Consider the following 14,068-nt stretch of genomic DNA (forward strand, 5'->3'; position numbering starts at 1 on the left):
GAATTCTGACTCATAGTGGCCCCCATTGGTTTTCTAAGGTGGTAACTCTTTAAGGAAGTAGATTGCCCAGTCTTTCTTCTGTGGAGTGGCTACTGGGTTTGAACCACCAACCTTCCGGTTAGTAGTCAAATGCCTTAGGCACTGTGCCACCAGAGTTCCACTTTATGTGCAATAACCAAAACAACAACAACAACAACAACCCATTGTCATTGAATTGGTTGTAAGTCATAGCAACGCCCATTGGGTTTCCCAGGCAGTCAATCTTTACGGAAGTCGATTGCCCAGTCTTGCTTCCGCGGAGTGGCTGTTGGGTTTGAACCATCAGCCTTCTGGTTAGCAGTCAAGTGCCTTAGGCCCTATGCTACCACAGCTCCCTGTATGTGCAATTATTGTTGTTGTTATGTGCTGTTGAGTTGGACGCGACTCATAGTGACCTCTCCTTGGGTTTCCAAGGAGTATTACTACAGAAGTAGATTGCCCCATCTTCCTTCTGAGGAATCACTGGTGGGTCTGAACCGCCAGCCTTCTGGTTAGCAGTCAAGTGTTTTAGGCACTATGCTGCCAGAGCTCCCGTTACATTTATTGTTTTCTGTTTGCCACAATCCCTGCTAAGTGCTTTTTAGTGCATGACGTTATTCTGTTTATTCTCTCCAAATCCATGGCCATCCAGCCAATTCCAACTCATAGCAACTCTTTAGGGCAGAGTAGAACTGCCCCATAGGTTTTCCAAAGCTGTAAATGTTTGTGAAAGCAGTCTGCCTCATACTTCTGCAAAGCGGCTGGTCGGTTTGAGCCACTGACCTTTTGTTTAGCAGCCTAATGCTTTAACCACAGCGCTACCGAAGTGCTTTTTTTTTTTTTTTAATAAAAAGGAAAATTTTGCAACGCCTAGCAGAAGGTTTGGCATGGCATGGAGTAGGGGCAGAGCTGTATTTGGGCAACGAATGAATGAATGCATGGGCGGGAATGTGGTCCATAAATCAGGGGGTTTCTTAGGGAACTTCAGCGATCACTTCCGGAACCCGGCCTAGGAAGAGACCCTGGGGGCTCGTGGGGCGCAAGCGGGCCCAGGTCATGGCTCAGGGTCTGGATGTCCCGAGTCACGCTGCCGGGCACCCGCGTGGCCTCCCTGTAGGTGAGCAGACTGGGGCCTGCCTGGTATTTCGGCGTAGTCATCCTCATCACCCTGCCCTTTCCCCTTCCGGCGCGCAGCGGGGCCCCAACTGGCTCCTCCGGGCCCGAGGCCGGGCCCGCCTCCGCCGAGGGGCGCGGGCTCAGAGTCCACCTCCCTCGCCCGGCTGCTGCCAGAAGGTGGGCCCGGCTGGCGCACGCCCACCTGTCGGCCGCGCAGGCGCACGGGGTGCCCTCGCCGGCCTCCCTGCCCGCGGCGCGACGGCCAGTGCGCAGGCGCCTTGGCCTATGCGAGTGTGTATGTGCGGGCGACAAGATGGCGGCGGCGGGGGAAGCAGCGTGAGGAGTCCGGAGGCGCGCCGAGTCCCATTGAAACGGGCCGCCATGGCCCTCCACAGCCCGCAGGTACCGCCGGCCCGGGACTCGGCAGGAAGGGGCCGTTGGCTTGACGGGGAGGGTGCCGCGCGGGCGGGCGGGCGGGCGGACGCACCCTGCCCCGGGAGCGAGCGTGTGGAGTGGGGGAGGGCGCTGGGACATGCTGCCCCGGACTAGGCCCCGAGCCTCCGCCGCCTCCGTGCTCCCGCCGCCGCGGCCGCGGCCTCGCCGCCGGAGCCCGCCCGCACTCCAGGCTCGGGGCAGGCAGCGAGGTTCAGCAGCCTGGCCGCGCCTTGGCGGGCGTGGGGCGCCGAAGGGGTTAACCTCCGGGCCCGGGCTGCGGCGGGAACTGGGGTGTGGAAGGGGCTCTTGTCGCCGAGTCAGCTTGGCCGCGGGGCTGGGGGGCGGGCGGACGGCCTGCAGGGTCCCCTGCAACGATAGCGCCAGCAGAGCTGCTCGAGGGTGCTTGCTTTGCCCGAATCGAGCCACAAGGAGTTGGGGGTGCCCCTTTCCTCCCGTGCCGCAAAAGGTGGTTTTCTCAGCTCGATTGACAACAGGGGGTTTCTGGTTTTCGGGTTGCAGGACCCAGACACGGAGAGCGGCCTCCGGTTACTGTAGCAGAGAGAACTCAATCAGTCGTGAGGACCGTAGTTGAACTTGCATTTGAGTGACATCTTAGCAGGGATCCATCAGATGGCATCCCCTGGCAGAGCAGCATCCAAAGCTTAGGAGCCTTAAAGCCCTCCCGTAGTGCAGGCAGAGACTGAGAGAGCCTGTGGCTTTCGGGAGAGGAACCTGAGAGTTGGGTTTGTTTCTCTCCCCTCACCTCCCCCAGCTCCACACCCGACCCCACCCTCAGTGATAACTCTCTGGATAAAAATTATCTGCCAGGCGCTCTGTAGACCGCTCACTTGGTGACCTCTGACCCCTACAAATTGTGGCACACTCCTTACCGTCTCAGTTTGGTTTGTATTAAAAGTGGAAAGGAAACAAAGTAGCTGTTCAGAAAACTGGTGGCAGTCAACGGTAACTCTTTGTAAGCAGTTGGCTTTTGTTACCATTTTGTTGATCTGGAATGAGGCATCATTAAAGACTAATAACTAGTGCAGTCAGTGTATGTTGTGGATTTTAATGCGGGAACATTATTACTATTGCTTTCTAAAATTAGATCTTACAGAAAGCTGCAATTTTGTTAAATTTTGGTATTTATTTTAGTCCGTGTCAGAACTTTTCCTCATTAACTTTGTGTTCACTGATACATTTACTTTTGTAAATAGTATTGTTCTTTTGCACACAAAGCGGGCTGAGTAGTTTTACATATGTGTAATGCAAAGATTTTTTTTTTCTCCTAAGAGATTTGTTATTCGCCTTTTAGTATAAATGTTATATTTCTCAAACTAAAGGAGAATTTCTTAATGTCAGTAGCTTATTTTATTGTTAAGATTAGCATGAACAGGTACAAGGGTCAATGTGAACTCAGATGTAACTTGATATTCATAATGATTTTGTAATGAAGAAGACATGTTTCAGCATAATTCACTTCCATTATTTATTAAGCACCTATCACAATGGAGAATGGATTGAAATGTTAATTAGCGGTGATCCTGTGTAAACGTAATTGTGGTTTCATTTGCATTCACTGTCTCAGCATTTGTTCTATAAATGTTGCCTGTACCTATCTTTAGAAAATAGGAGTGCTAAAAGTTGAATAGAAACGTTAGCAGCACTTTGGGAGTTTTCTTTTAAGGCATGAGTTTTCTTGAACTGCTTTTAAGTTCTAACATGGAGAATGTGGGAAGGAAATAATTTTATTTCCCATCATATAGTGAAATATGTACCAAGATTTAATTATTGGGTCTTGCTTGAGTTGGTCTGAACATTTTAGTAAATTTGTTTCATTCATTTGCCTGCTGTCCTAAAGGTCCCAAAGTCTTAATGGACATTCATTCATTCATTCATTTACAATTCACTGATGGGACGGCACATCCTGTGCTAGGCTCTGTGATATGCCTCTTTGTTTACTGCTCGAGTAACAACCAGTGAATGTTAAAGGTCCTGTTTTAAGACTGGCTTACTAGGATTACAAATTAAATTTTCTACATAGATTAAAGCTTATTATTGGAAAATATCTCTCGAACCCTGCTTCCTGGATTGAAGTGCAAAAGTTGGAACATTCTTAATGCCTTTCAACATTTTCACAAGTTCTAAATGATAAGATGATTAAGTGGTTTGGGATCAGTAATTTGAGCTGACCAGTTCTGCCTTAAGCACGAAACCGCTTTTGTGATCCTTGAAGTCATAGGTCGTGAAATCACCAAAACATGCTGGTTACCCCCCTCCCCCCATGGTTGTCCTTCGTCCTCTGTGGCAGGCTCCCCCATCTTGTCATTAGTTTGTACTTATGGGACCTCCAAATAATGGGTTTTTTTTTTAAAGCCCGATCAATTTTTTTTTTTTTTTATTAGGATTTGGGTGAAGATTTACAGAGTAAATCCACTTTTCATACAGCAGTTCACATATACTTTGTCTCATGTCATTGATCAAAATTTACAATGCAGCAGCTCCCCTCCCACTTCCTCCCCATAGTTACCTCCTCCCAGTGTCCATCCCTTCATACTCTTCTGCACCCTGAGCTATCTCCCTGTGCATAAGCACAAATAATGGGTTTTACAGCATCTGCCAGTGTTTCTGTCTCACTGACCGTTTATAACTGACAGCTTGGGTAAGCGTTACTCTCCAAAGTTACATATTTTCCTCAGATTCTCTCACATAGTGAACAGCTGATTTAAAGAAAATCATTTGAATGATGGCAGTGTTTAGAGATACCAATTATCTTTTGCATTAGTGACAGCAAAATATTTCACTGTGTCCTAAGAAAGACCAGATCAGCTCTTAACAGTTTGCAGTGGGATGGTTACCTCACTGATGATTGACATTGTACACGAAGCATGAGGAGGACCTTACTCTCAGGTATTTGATACTCTCTTGTGGGGACCATTGTATATGGAAGTGACAGTGAGTCATGTTCAGTGGACCCACCTCATTCTAAATTCATTTGTGTAGCAAATAGTTGAGACAGATTTCAGAGTGAATTGAGGGGAGAAATTTAGGTATATTGTATCATCTCTTCTTACATAGTTGAGACAGACCTCCCCCTGTTCTTGTATGTAGAATTGACACGATTTAACCCACCAGGGCTGCACATGTTGTTGTTAAGTGCCGTCCTGGAGTTGGACCGACTCATGGCGACACCAGCCTTCTGGTTAGCAGTCAAGTGTCTTAGGCACTACGCTACCAGAGCTCTTAGGGCTCCACATAGGGAAACTTAAAGGAGGAAAGGATTACAAAGTACTGTGGTGTTATTTAAATGCCAAGCCCAGTGACACATTTAATTTGTACTGGGCTCAGAGTGAATTGGCTGTGGAAATTTAGGTATATTGTATCATCTCCATTTGAATTAGTTACAGCAAGATTGTTGTTTATAAATTTCAGACATGTAAGTACTTCCCATACGTGGATGGTGTTTTTAAAGTACCGTATTAAATGAGGTTGCTGAGAACATTTCTTACTGATAACATCACTAAAGTATGAAAAATAGTAGGAAGAGCTTGCTTCTGTATTTGTAATTAGGCCCTTATATTTCTATTTGCTGCCACACACGCAAGAATCCTTGTCACACAAAATAGATAAATCTGTTTGCAGTGGAATTTGCTGGCCTTGGGCCATTGGATTACTGTCATTTGTCACTTTAGTGCTACTTCAGCAGTGTAGCTGTTCATTTCCAAAGGCTTACATATGCTTGTACCGCAGTTTTCTGTTCGTTGAATTGGTCTCTGTAACGGTCGGTGCAGGGCTGGATTAAGAACTAGTGTAGGTGAGGTAAAACCAGCCAGGGGGCGTTAACAGTGTTGGCAAAAAGGCTCAGAAATAGTAGAGGTCATCATAAGCCCAGCCGGTAGGCTCTTCACCAGCTGGCTGTTTCTGATGCTTTGAAAGCTCCATTTTCAGCAAAAGTTTGGGAAGCTAGCAACTCCCAACCAAGAACTCCTTCCTCCCCCAGTATATCATGTTCGTATCCTTCTCCTTGGTTCTGGCCTGGCTGCCCTTTGCTGGGAGTAGGGTAGCTGCAGTGGAGACTGGAAGTGTGTTTTGGGCTTGGTGAGAAAGGTGTTGTCAGAGAAGACTGAAGTGTCTTCCTCAGCTCTTCCAGTTTATGTGAGAAGTGGCAGAGGATGGTGTGTGCTTGTGGGGGCGAGCTCGTGCAGCCACGCAATCTGTGCACAGTGGTGATGGCCACTCTTCTTGGGGCCCTCATACCCCTCCCTTTGGGGCCAAGTCTCAGCTGTAGTTGCCATCAGATCAGTTCTTACTCCCTTTACCCCTGTCAGCTTGAGGACCTCCCCTAAGCCTCCGTTCTCATTCATTCAGAGATGAGTGTCATCCTCAGGAGAAGGCCGGCTCCCACTCCTGAGCCTTAGGCACCTGGTTTTCACATCCAGCTGCTTCCTTGCCTTTTGTTTTTCGCATCTGATGCTGTAGATTCTTGTCCTTGCTATATGAAGAAACATTCCTTTTCGTCTTGTGTGTGTTTCGAGTACAGACGGATACTCTTGGTCCTTACTTTTCCAAAGTAGCGAAAGAGTCACTGTGGGAAATCCAAGTGCATTCTCTGCCATGAGACTGTGTGTACAAATGTTAATTGAGTACTCTTAGCAGTATTGGGGATGCCTGGCTTTAAGAAATTAATTGCGGGGGGGGGGGAGACATTAAAACTGCACAGTATAGTGGCACTCAGGTTACACCCCTGTTGTGGAAGTGCTGGCCGTGGTGGGAAGGAAGAGGCCTGTGATCAGCCCCCCTGGAGCTGACACCCTTGGGTAGGGATTCCCTGGCTAGGCTGGAAAGGGTGGGAACAGCTTTGGGGACCATGTTCTCAATTCATTCTCTTTGCTGTTAGTTCAAAAAGTTTACCTTGTGAATACGTGTCAAAAGTGCTCATTTTTATGTGTTGAAACATATCAAATAAAGCTGGATTTCTGTATAAACTACATTTTGCAAGCTCTGGACCTTGTGAAGTAGAATTGCCTAAGAGCATTTATTTATTTATTTTTTTAAATTTTATTGTGGTTTGGGTGAAAGTTTACAGAGCAAATTCATTTTCCATACAGTAGCTCATACATATTTTGTTTCATGACATTGACTGCAATTCCCCACAGTGTAACAGCTCTCTTCTCAATTCCTTCCTGTAGTTACCGGTTCCTGTCTTTCTTTCCTATGCATCTGCTCCCACCCCCACCCCTACCATTTTTCCCAACACTACCCTTCTGTTCTCCTAGATTGATTGCTTTAAGGAGCATAGCTTCCTCATGCAAATGTTCACACTATATGCCCATCCTTTGTTTGGCTGGAAGCCCCAGGAGTGAGTTCAGTTCCAGACCTGAAGGGTAACTAGGGGCCATAGTCTTGGGTCTCACCAGGCTCTCATCAGACCAGTAAACCTGGTCTTTTTTTTTTAAATGATTTTGAGTTTTGTTCTCCCACTCTATCCAGGATCTCCTGCTCACTGTTGACAATGTAGCTGAGCACCATCTTACTCTTCTGGTTTCATGGTCGTGTAGTCTAAGGATCACATGGCATACTAGTCCCTTGGACTAATTGTTTCCATGCGTCTTTGGTCTTCTTCGTTCTTTGCTCTGGATGAGGAGAGGAACCCATTGTTACATCTAGATGGCAGCTTGCAAGCTTTGAAGATCCAAGTTGCTACTCACCCAAGTAGGATGTAGAATAGTGTTTTTATGTAGTATGTTACGCCAGTTGACCTTGATGTCCTCTGCGACCACAGGTCTAACTACTCACTCTCTCAATGTGGTTGGTTGTGGCTAAGAAGTTATCATAACTTTGCCCCTTGTTAGCTCTGTTATATGGTTGGGCAGTCTTACAGCACATGCAAATATGCATGTAGAAGTATCGTCTGCCAACCGTGTATATGGTCATGGGTATATTTCCTTTTGCCCTGGACATACTTGCCCAAGAGCATTTGATATATGATTCTATTTAGAGAATTTTGATTTGCTTTTTTTCAGTCTAATGAGTTACAGTCCACATTGTTCAATTGGTCTTGCATAAACATGTAATGTCTTTTGCCATGAATTTAAAGAATACCTTTAAAATTGTATTATGTTGATTTAAATTGAGTCAGGACTACTTAGCCTGTGAATTTATTTGGTATTCTAATAGCTGTCAAAGGAACTCTGGTAGCATAGTGCCTAAGACACTTGACTGCTCACCAGAAGGCTGGCGGTTCAAACCCACCAGCCACTCCTCGGAAGGAAGGTTGGGCAGTCCTACTTCTGTAGTTGATACTGCCTTGGAAACCCAAGGAGGGGTCGCTGTGAGTCGGGGCCGACTCGACGGTAAATAACAACAACAACAATAGCTGTCAAGAGGCTTTCTAGTGTCCCTTTATTTTTTCTCTTAAATTTCTTTTCTCTTAGACAGTGTATACCTGGGTGATGTAGACAGTTAAGTCCTCGCCTACTAGCTACAAGGTTGGCAGTTTGAACCCACCAGAGGCACCTCAGAAGACAGCCCTAACTGTCTGCTTCTGATCAGTCCCAGCCTTAAAAACGCTGTGGTGCAGTTCTGCTCTGCAAACCTCAGGTCGTCAGGAGTGAGACTTAACTCAGTGGCGACTGACAAGGACAACATCGCTCAGAAGAGGAGCAAAGCAGATGGTGGCCCTTCAGTGTGGACTCTTCTTATTCTTTCTGAAACTGTTAACCTTTTTCCTTCTGGTAGGGCTTCCTTAAGCTGGGCAAGGAGATAGACGAGAATTTGAAAATAAAGTTTAATTCTGGCCCATATGAATCTTTGAGTTTTTGGAGATCTCTGCCCAATGTTGTAGAAAACTTCTGTTGATAATTTAAGTAATACTTTCCCTGAGATGATTTCCAAGACCGTGTGTTTTTATCTGAGTCCTGAAGTAGGTCTTCTGGGTAGATGTGATAGCTGGGAAGGGAAGACATGTTCGTTAGGAGGTCGTGAGCATCGTGGCAGTCAGCGTCTGCTGTGTGATGTGTAAACTTGATGGCTCATACGGGCACTTTTACTCCACAAAGTGTGTAATCCTTACAGCAACCCTGCGCGGTGTTGTTATCACAGCTTCCCAGGCGAGTAAAGTCAGATGTGGAGAGTTTGTGACTTGTCTGAGGTCACATGGCTGAGAAGTTGAGTGATGAGGAACTTCAAAGCAAGTCCTTGGTCTTCCACATTTCCAGCTTTTTCTGCTTTGGCAGACTACTTTTTCAGAAAAGACTGATAAGGGCTTCTGGCTTTACACTGACCTCCCCATAGCAGTTCCTCAATAAAAATTTATGGACTGGATGAGTGAAATAAGGACTCACTTGTTTAAAGACGAGAATGTGTTTGCATTACTGGATGTTGTGTGGGGTGCATTTTGATAAGGCTTTAAAATTTTGTTTTTAATTACAGAATAGGTACATGCTATTTTTACCACATGCAAATGGTGCAGAGGTATTGAAAGTAGAAGTGTAACCCTTCTCTCCCTCTTCCTGGATCCCAGTGTGTTAGACGATAGAGTGCAGATTCAGGCCTTTGTCGCCAAGGGAGTGTTTTGTTCCGTTGTGTCAGTCCTGTCTGTTTTAGCCAGAAAGTCAGTGAGCTCTTTAGAGAAAATCTTGTTTTCAGAGTTATTGAGGGCTCTTCTCACGAATGGTAGAATTTCTCCACAGTTATTGAGGGCTCTTCTCACGAATGGTAAAATTTCTCCACTTTGGTTGGTGTTGTTGGAGTGGAGCCAGTACTCTGGAGGTGAGAGCAGAGCCCTGGGCGCCAGTGGACGGAGGGGAAGCGCTGTAGTGACCAGTGTTGGCCAAACAACTTGTTTAGTTTTTGAAAGAGAAATGTTATTCTGGCGACATCAATCCCTTAATTGTAGTAGCTGTGCTGTCTTGTTCAAAGGAGCGTGACTCAAAGCCAAGTACTCATCTCCCTGGCACCTCTGACCGAGGTGGTTACCAAGAACCAGCCTCTCATTGGTTGGGGAGATGGGCAGATGGACCAGCCCGAGTGAACAGTGGGGAACTAGGCAGTTCCCCTCCAAAATCAGGTGTCCTTGCTCTCCGCTTTTGTTTTTGGCAGAGTGCTATGATGGCAAAAAAGACAGTGCAGTTGAGCCTAATGATGACAAGCAACAGCCCCTGACGCCTGCGTCCCACCCCAGAGACAGGCTTGACTACTTCTGGTGCTAATAAAAGGCAAAATCAGGTCTTCTGAGGGGAGCATCACTGTTTTATTTGAAATTAATGTGTAGGGTACCCGACGCTTGCGTTCAGAACCGTAGGCTAAGGACCTTGTATCTTTTGTGCTTGTTCAGTCATTGAATGGAGATTTTTGGTTGTTGGGCATTAGGACCCTGGGCATTAGGACCCTGGACATTAGGACCACAGAGCTGGAAAGGTCTTTTCTGTGCTTGAGACATTACTGACGGTGGGGGAGAGAAACAGGCTAATTGGTGGATCCTGCCTGAGAATGGTAACTCCGAAACAGAAAAGTGAAGACATAGTTAAGAACTTTTTCATTCATTCAGCAAATAGCTACGGAGTCGCTGGATACCAGGCTGAGGATAGAGCAAAACCAGGCATTGTTCCCTTTAGCAGCTAGAGAGGGTGACAGTTGTTAATCACATAAGCACAAGACAGTCTGTGTCATTTTAAACTGAGACGTGAAGGAGGGGAACACAGTTCTGTTAGTGTAGTCTGGGGGGAGGGTGTCAAGGAAGGGTCTCATGGAAATGATGAATTCACCCAGTGGGAGAGAGTGGACAGCAGGGCCCTGGCCCTGGGGCTGGAGGGAGTTTGGAGGAATTAAGAGAACTGAGAAAAAGCCTTTGAGTCTTGAGCTCAGAGCCAGAGAGGAGAGAGGCAGGGACCTACCCAGCCTTGCCACCTTTGTTAGGGGTTATTGTCTTTATCCTGAGAAAAATGGGAAGGCCCTGGAGGGCTTTGGGGCATGGGAGAGAGTGTTTGGCCTGGAGTCAGACTGCCCTCTGGAGTATAAACCCTAAGGACTCAAGCTGGGCATAGGGCCATTGGTTAGGGTTCACGGACCTTTGATCGTGGGGGGTACACAGAGGTGATGAGAAAGGCTTGATTCAAGACATGTAAGAGCAAAATGATTGAAAAGGGAGAGGTGAGTGAGCATCACGGGAGATGGGGAGACATCTCTTCTAGAAATAGTGACGTTTGAGCTGGAGCTTTCCAGGCAGAGAAGTTGGGGATGAGAGGATATGAGGGAGATGGTACAGAGGTACGAAGTCTCAAAACCTTGGCATGTTGAGGAAACGAAGGTGGATTTGTGATTTAACTGGATGTGTGCAGTTAGGTAGTTAGACAGGAGTCAGGAGAGGAGGAGGGAGGGACCTTGATATCCCAAGCCAGAGACTGGGTTTCACCTTGTGAGCAGGTGGCACCTGGGGGTGCCACAGGGTTTGGGCAGCATCACTCTGTGCTATTATTGCAGATGCAGACTGGGACCTTGTCAGGGACTTGATTCTTGGGGCGCCACCTGCTTTCAGAATGTACCCTGGTCACCTTACCACCCCAAGCATCTCAGACCCTAAAACTGAGTGGAGAAAGTAGAGCATTCCTTTTGGGGACACCTGAGGCAGATTAGTGCAAGGCAGGTAGCCCTTGAATGCCCTCAGTAACACTGGGGAGTTAGGGAAGGTCATCTGGGGACATCATTCCTTTTATTTTTAGGGAACACCTTTAAAAACAACCTGTGCCTTCTGATTATGTGCATAGAAAATCTATTACCTAGATTATCCCACTACTCACGAATACTTCAAGTTTCCTTTCAGCACTTTTTTGTAGTAAATTTTAGAAACTTGGAAGCACCATGTGTTGTGGTGGCTCTGAGATCGTGATGCTCGGACGAGCCCCTTTCTTTCCTTCCGGTCACCGGTCACCTTGCTTCAGAGGAGGTTCTGGGCTCTCCCATCCAGACACTGGGTGGAACCCAGGGCCTGGGACATCTGTGTCTTAGGTCCCCAGGCTGTTTGGGCCAGCCGCACAGCCTCTTTGTAGCTTCATACGCAACTTTTTTCTCCCTTGTTGGGAACTTTTTCATGAATAAGAACAACTAAATCGTTGGACAAGACACATTTTTTTTTTTAATTAGGATTTGGGTGAAGATTTACAGAGTAAATTCACTTTTCATACAGCAGTTCACATATACTTTGTCTCATGTCATTGACCAAAATTTACAATGCAGCAGCTCCCCTCCCACTTCCTCCCCATAGTTACCTCCTCCCAGTGTCCATCCCTTCGTACTCTTCTGCACCCTGAGCTATCTCCCTGAAGACACATTTTTTTTAAATGTGATTTGGGTGAAAGTTTACAGAGCAAATTCATTCTCCATACAGCAGTTCATATTGTTTTGTTTTGTTTGAACATTTTGTTTCATGACGTTGACTGCAATCCTCACAGTGTAACAGCTCTCTTCCTATTTCTTCTCTGTAGTTACTTCTTCCCTGTGCCCTCCTTTCCTAGGCACTCCTGCCCCGAGCTATCTCCCTGTGCAAATACTGCCCTTCTATTCGCCCACGATTGATCGCTCCAAGGCGTGTATCTAACTGATGTAAATGTTCACCACACATGCCTATCTGTTGTTTGGCTGGAAGCCCCAGGAGTGAGTTCAGTTCCAGATCTGAAGGGTAACTAGGGGCCATAGTCTCTGGGGTCTCACCAGGCTGTCAGACCAGTAAACTTAGTCTTTTTTTTTTTTGTAATGATTTTGAGTTTTGTTTCACATTATTCTCCCATTCTATCCAGGATCTCATGGACTGCTTCCTTTCTGAGTGGTTGACATGGTAGCTGGGTACCATCTAGCTTTTCTGGTCTCATGTTTGTGTAGGATGAGGATTGCATGGTCTACTAGTTCCTTGGACTAATTGTTTCTATGTGTCTGGTTTTCTTCATTCTTGTTTGCTCTGGATGAAGAGAGACCCATTGTTGCATCTAGATGGCCACTTGGACAAGACAGACTTTTTTAACTTCTCCAGTCTAGGTTAGGTGTGAACAAAAAATTTTAGGGTTGTATCAGTTTTCAACAGTCTGATTTTAGCACTAAGTGGAATTGTGGGATGGTTTGAGCAATCCTAACCAATGTGAGAAACCTAGACATTGTGCCACTGTGGAGACCCCCCAGAGGTGGGTCTTGAGGGTGATACTCCAGTGGTGTTTGAAGTTCATTAACTGCCTAATTAGTGAATTCCTTCTCAGCGTTCGCCCAGCTCTTGCTGTATACCAGGGCCTGGGTTGGTGTTTGTAAGTTGCAGTGAAACGTTAAGTACAAATACATCCCCCAAGACTGCAGGAAACAGTCTGGCCAGCTCTCCTGTGCTCTCTGTCTTGGCGTGGGACCGGGGCGGATAGGCACAGGGCGGATAGGCACGGGGCATTGCAACCTCCACCACGGCTAATTTTAACCTTGACCATCTGATTTCCCAACGAGTTGGTACTAACTTTCGAATTCTTCCCGAAGTCGAGCTGTCTGTCGGCAGTCACTCTGAGGAGCGTGGACTGCGTTCTGCCAGTGGGCCTTCAGAAGTATGTGCGGTCTTTGCTGTTCTGGTCAGGGATTCAGCAGCTTAGGAAACCCTTTGCCGCTGGCTTTGCACGACTGGCTGCTGCATCTTGCTGCTTATTGAACTCTCGGCTGTTCTGCGCCAAAGGTGCTCTGGGGCACGGTGGTTAAGGCACTTGGCTGCTAACCAAAAGATTGGCGGTTCAAACCCACGAGCTGCTGTGCCCTCTAGGGGTGCTGTGCGTGGGAATCTACTCGCTGGCAGTGGGTTTGGGTGTCCTGTGCCACAACGACGTGATGTGAGTTAAATGCCGGGAGTGTACATTTCTTTTCTGACTAGTTGCATTCTGTGAGAAAGTGAAAACCTTTTTTTTTTTTTTTTCCAAATCTTAAAAAGCATTCTCTTTAGTTTTGTCTGGAACAAGCATGACTGTAACTTGAATCCACCTTCACATACAGCTACACTATAGCAATAGCGAGAGTCTGGGCTTGGACAGAGTTGCCAGAGCTGTGTGTGGGAAGTTTGGCTCTCATCCCGCGGCGGCGTGTACTGAACATACACTCTTTCCTTTATGACATATGCAGAAGGTAAACTACCCTAGAATTCTGTTGGCCTTTCTTTGCCGTAGAAACATAGATTTGAGTTAGCTGTGCTAATTGGCCAATCATTTTTCTGTGGGAAAAAAGGAAACAAGTCCCATGTATTAGTGTGAACAGCAAGCTCTGGGAGCCTTGTGGGGGTCAGTCAGCCACTATGGAGGCTACGGAGGGGCTCCACGTGGAGCAGGGGTGGAAGACTGCCCCTGCCAGGCAGAGGTGGTGGTGTGTGCAGAGGTGATAACTTAGATCTAAAATCCTGTATTGATCCATACTAAATAAAGAGGGTCATTTCACTAGCACTATGACAGGTGCTGTGAAGTAGGAGTATGGGGCCCGTGGAGTGGTCGTGGGCCTA

At 46.8% G+C, this 14,068-nt stretch overlaps 1 protein-coding gene across 1 annotated transcript in view; it reads left to right on the forward strand.

The window, feature by feature from the left end:
- The first annotated feature begins 1,419 nt into the window (after nt 1-1,419).
- The window catches only part of USP10 (ubiquitin specific peptidase 10), a 78,156-nt gene continuing 65,507 nt past the window's right edge, over nt 1,420-14,068 (forward strand). The window contains exon 1 of the mRNA XM_042780735.1: nt 1,420-1,536. Coding sequence (XP_042636669.1) covers nt 1,420-1,536 — 117 coding nt within the window. The remainder of the gene's footprint in view (nt 1,537-14,068) is intronic.

The sequence above is a fragment of the Orycteropus afer genome, unplaced genomic scaffold, assembly GCF_000298275.1.
Source record: "Orycteropus afer afer isolate SDZICR_OR568_19922 unplaced genomic scaffold, OryAfe1.0 scaffold00057, whole genome shotgun sequence".
In the NCBI taxonomy this organism is placed as follows: Eukaryota; Metazoa; Chordata; class Mammalia; order Tubulidentata; family Orycteropodidae; genus Orycteropus; species Orycteropus afer.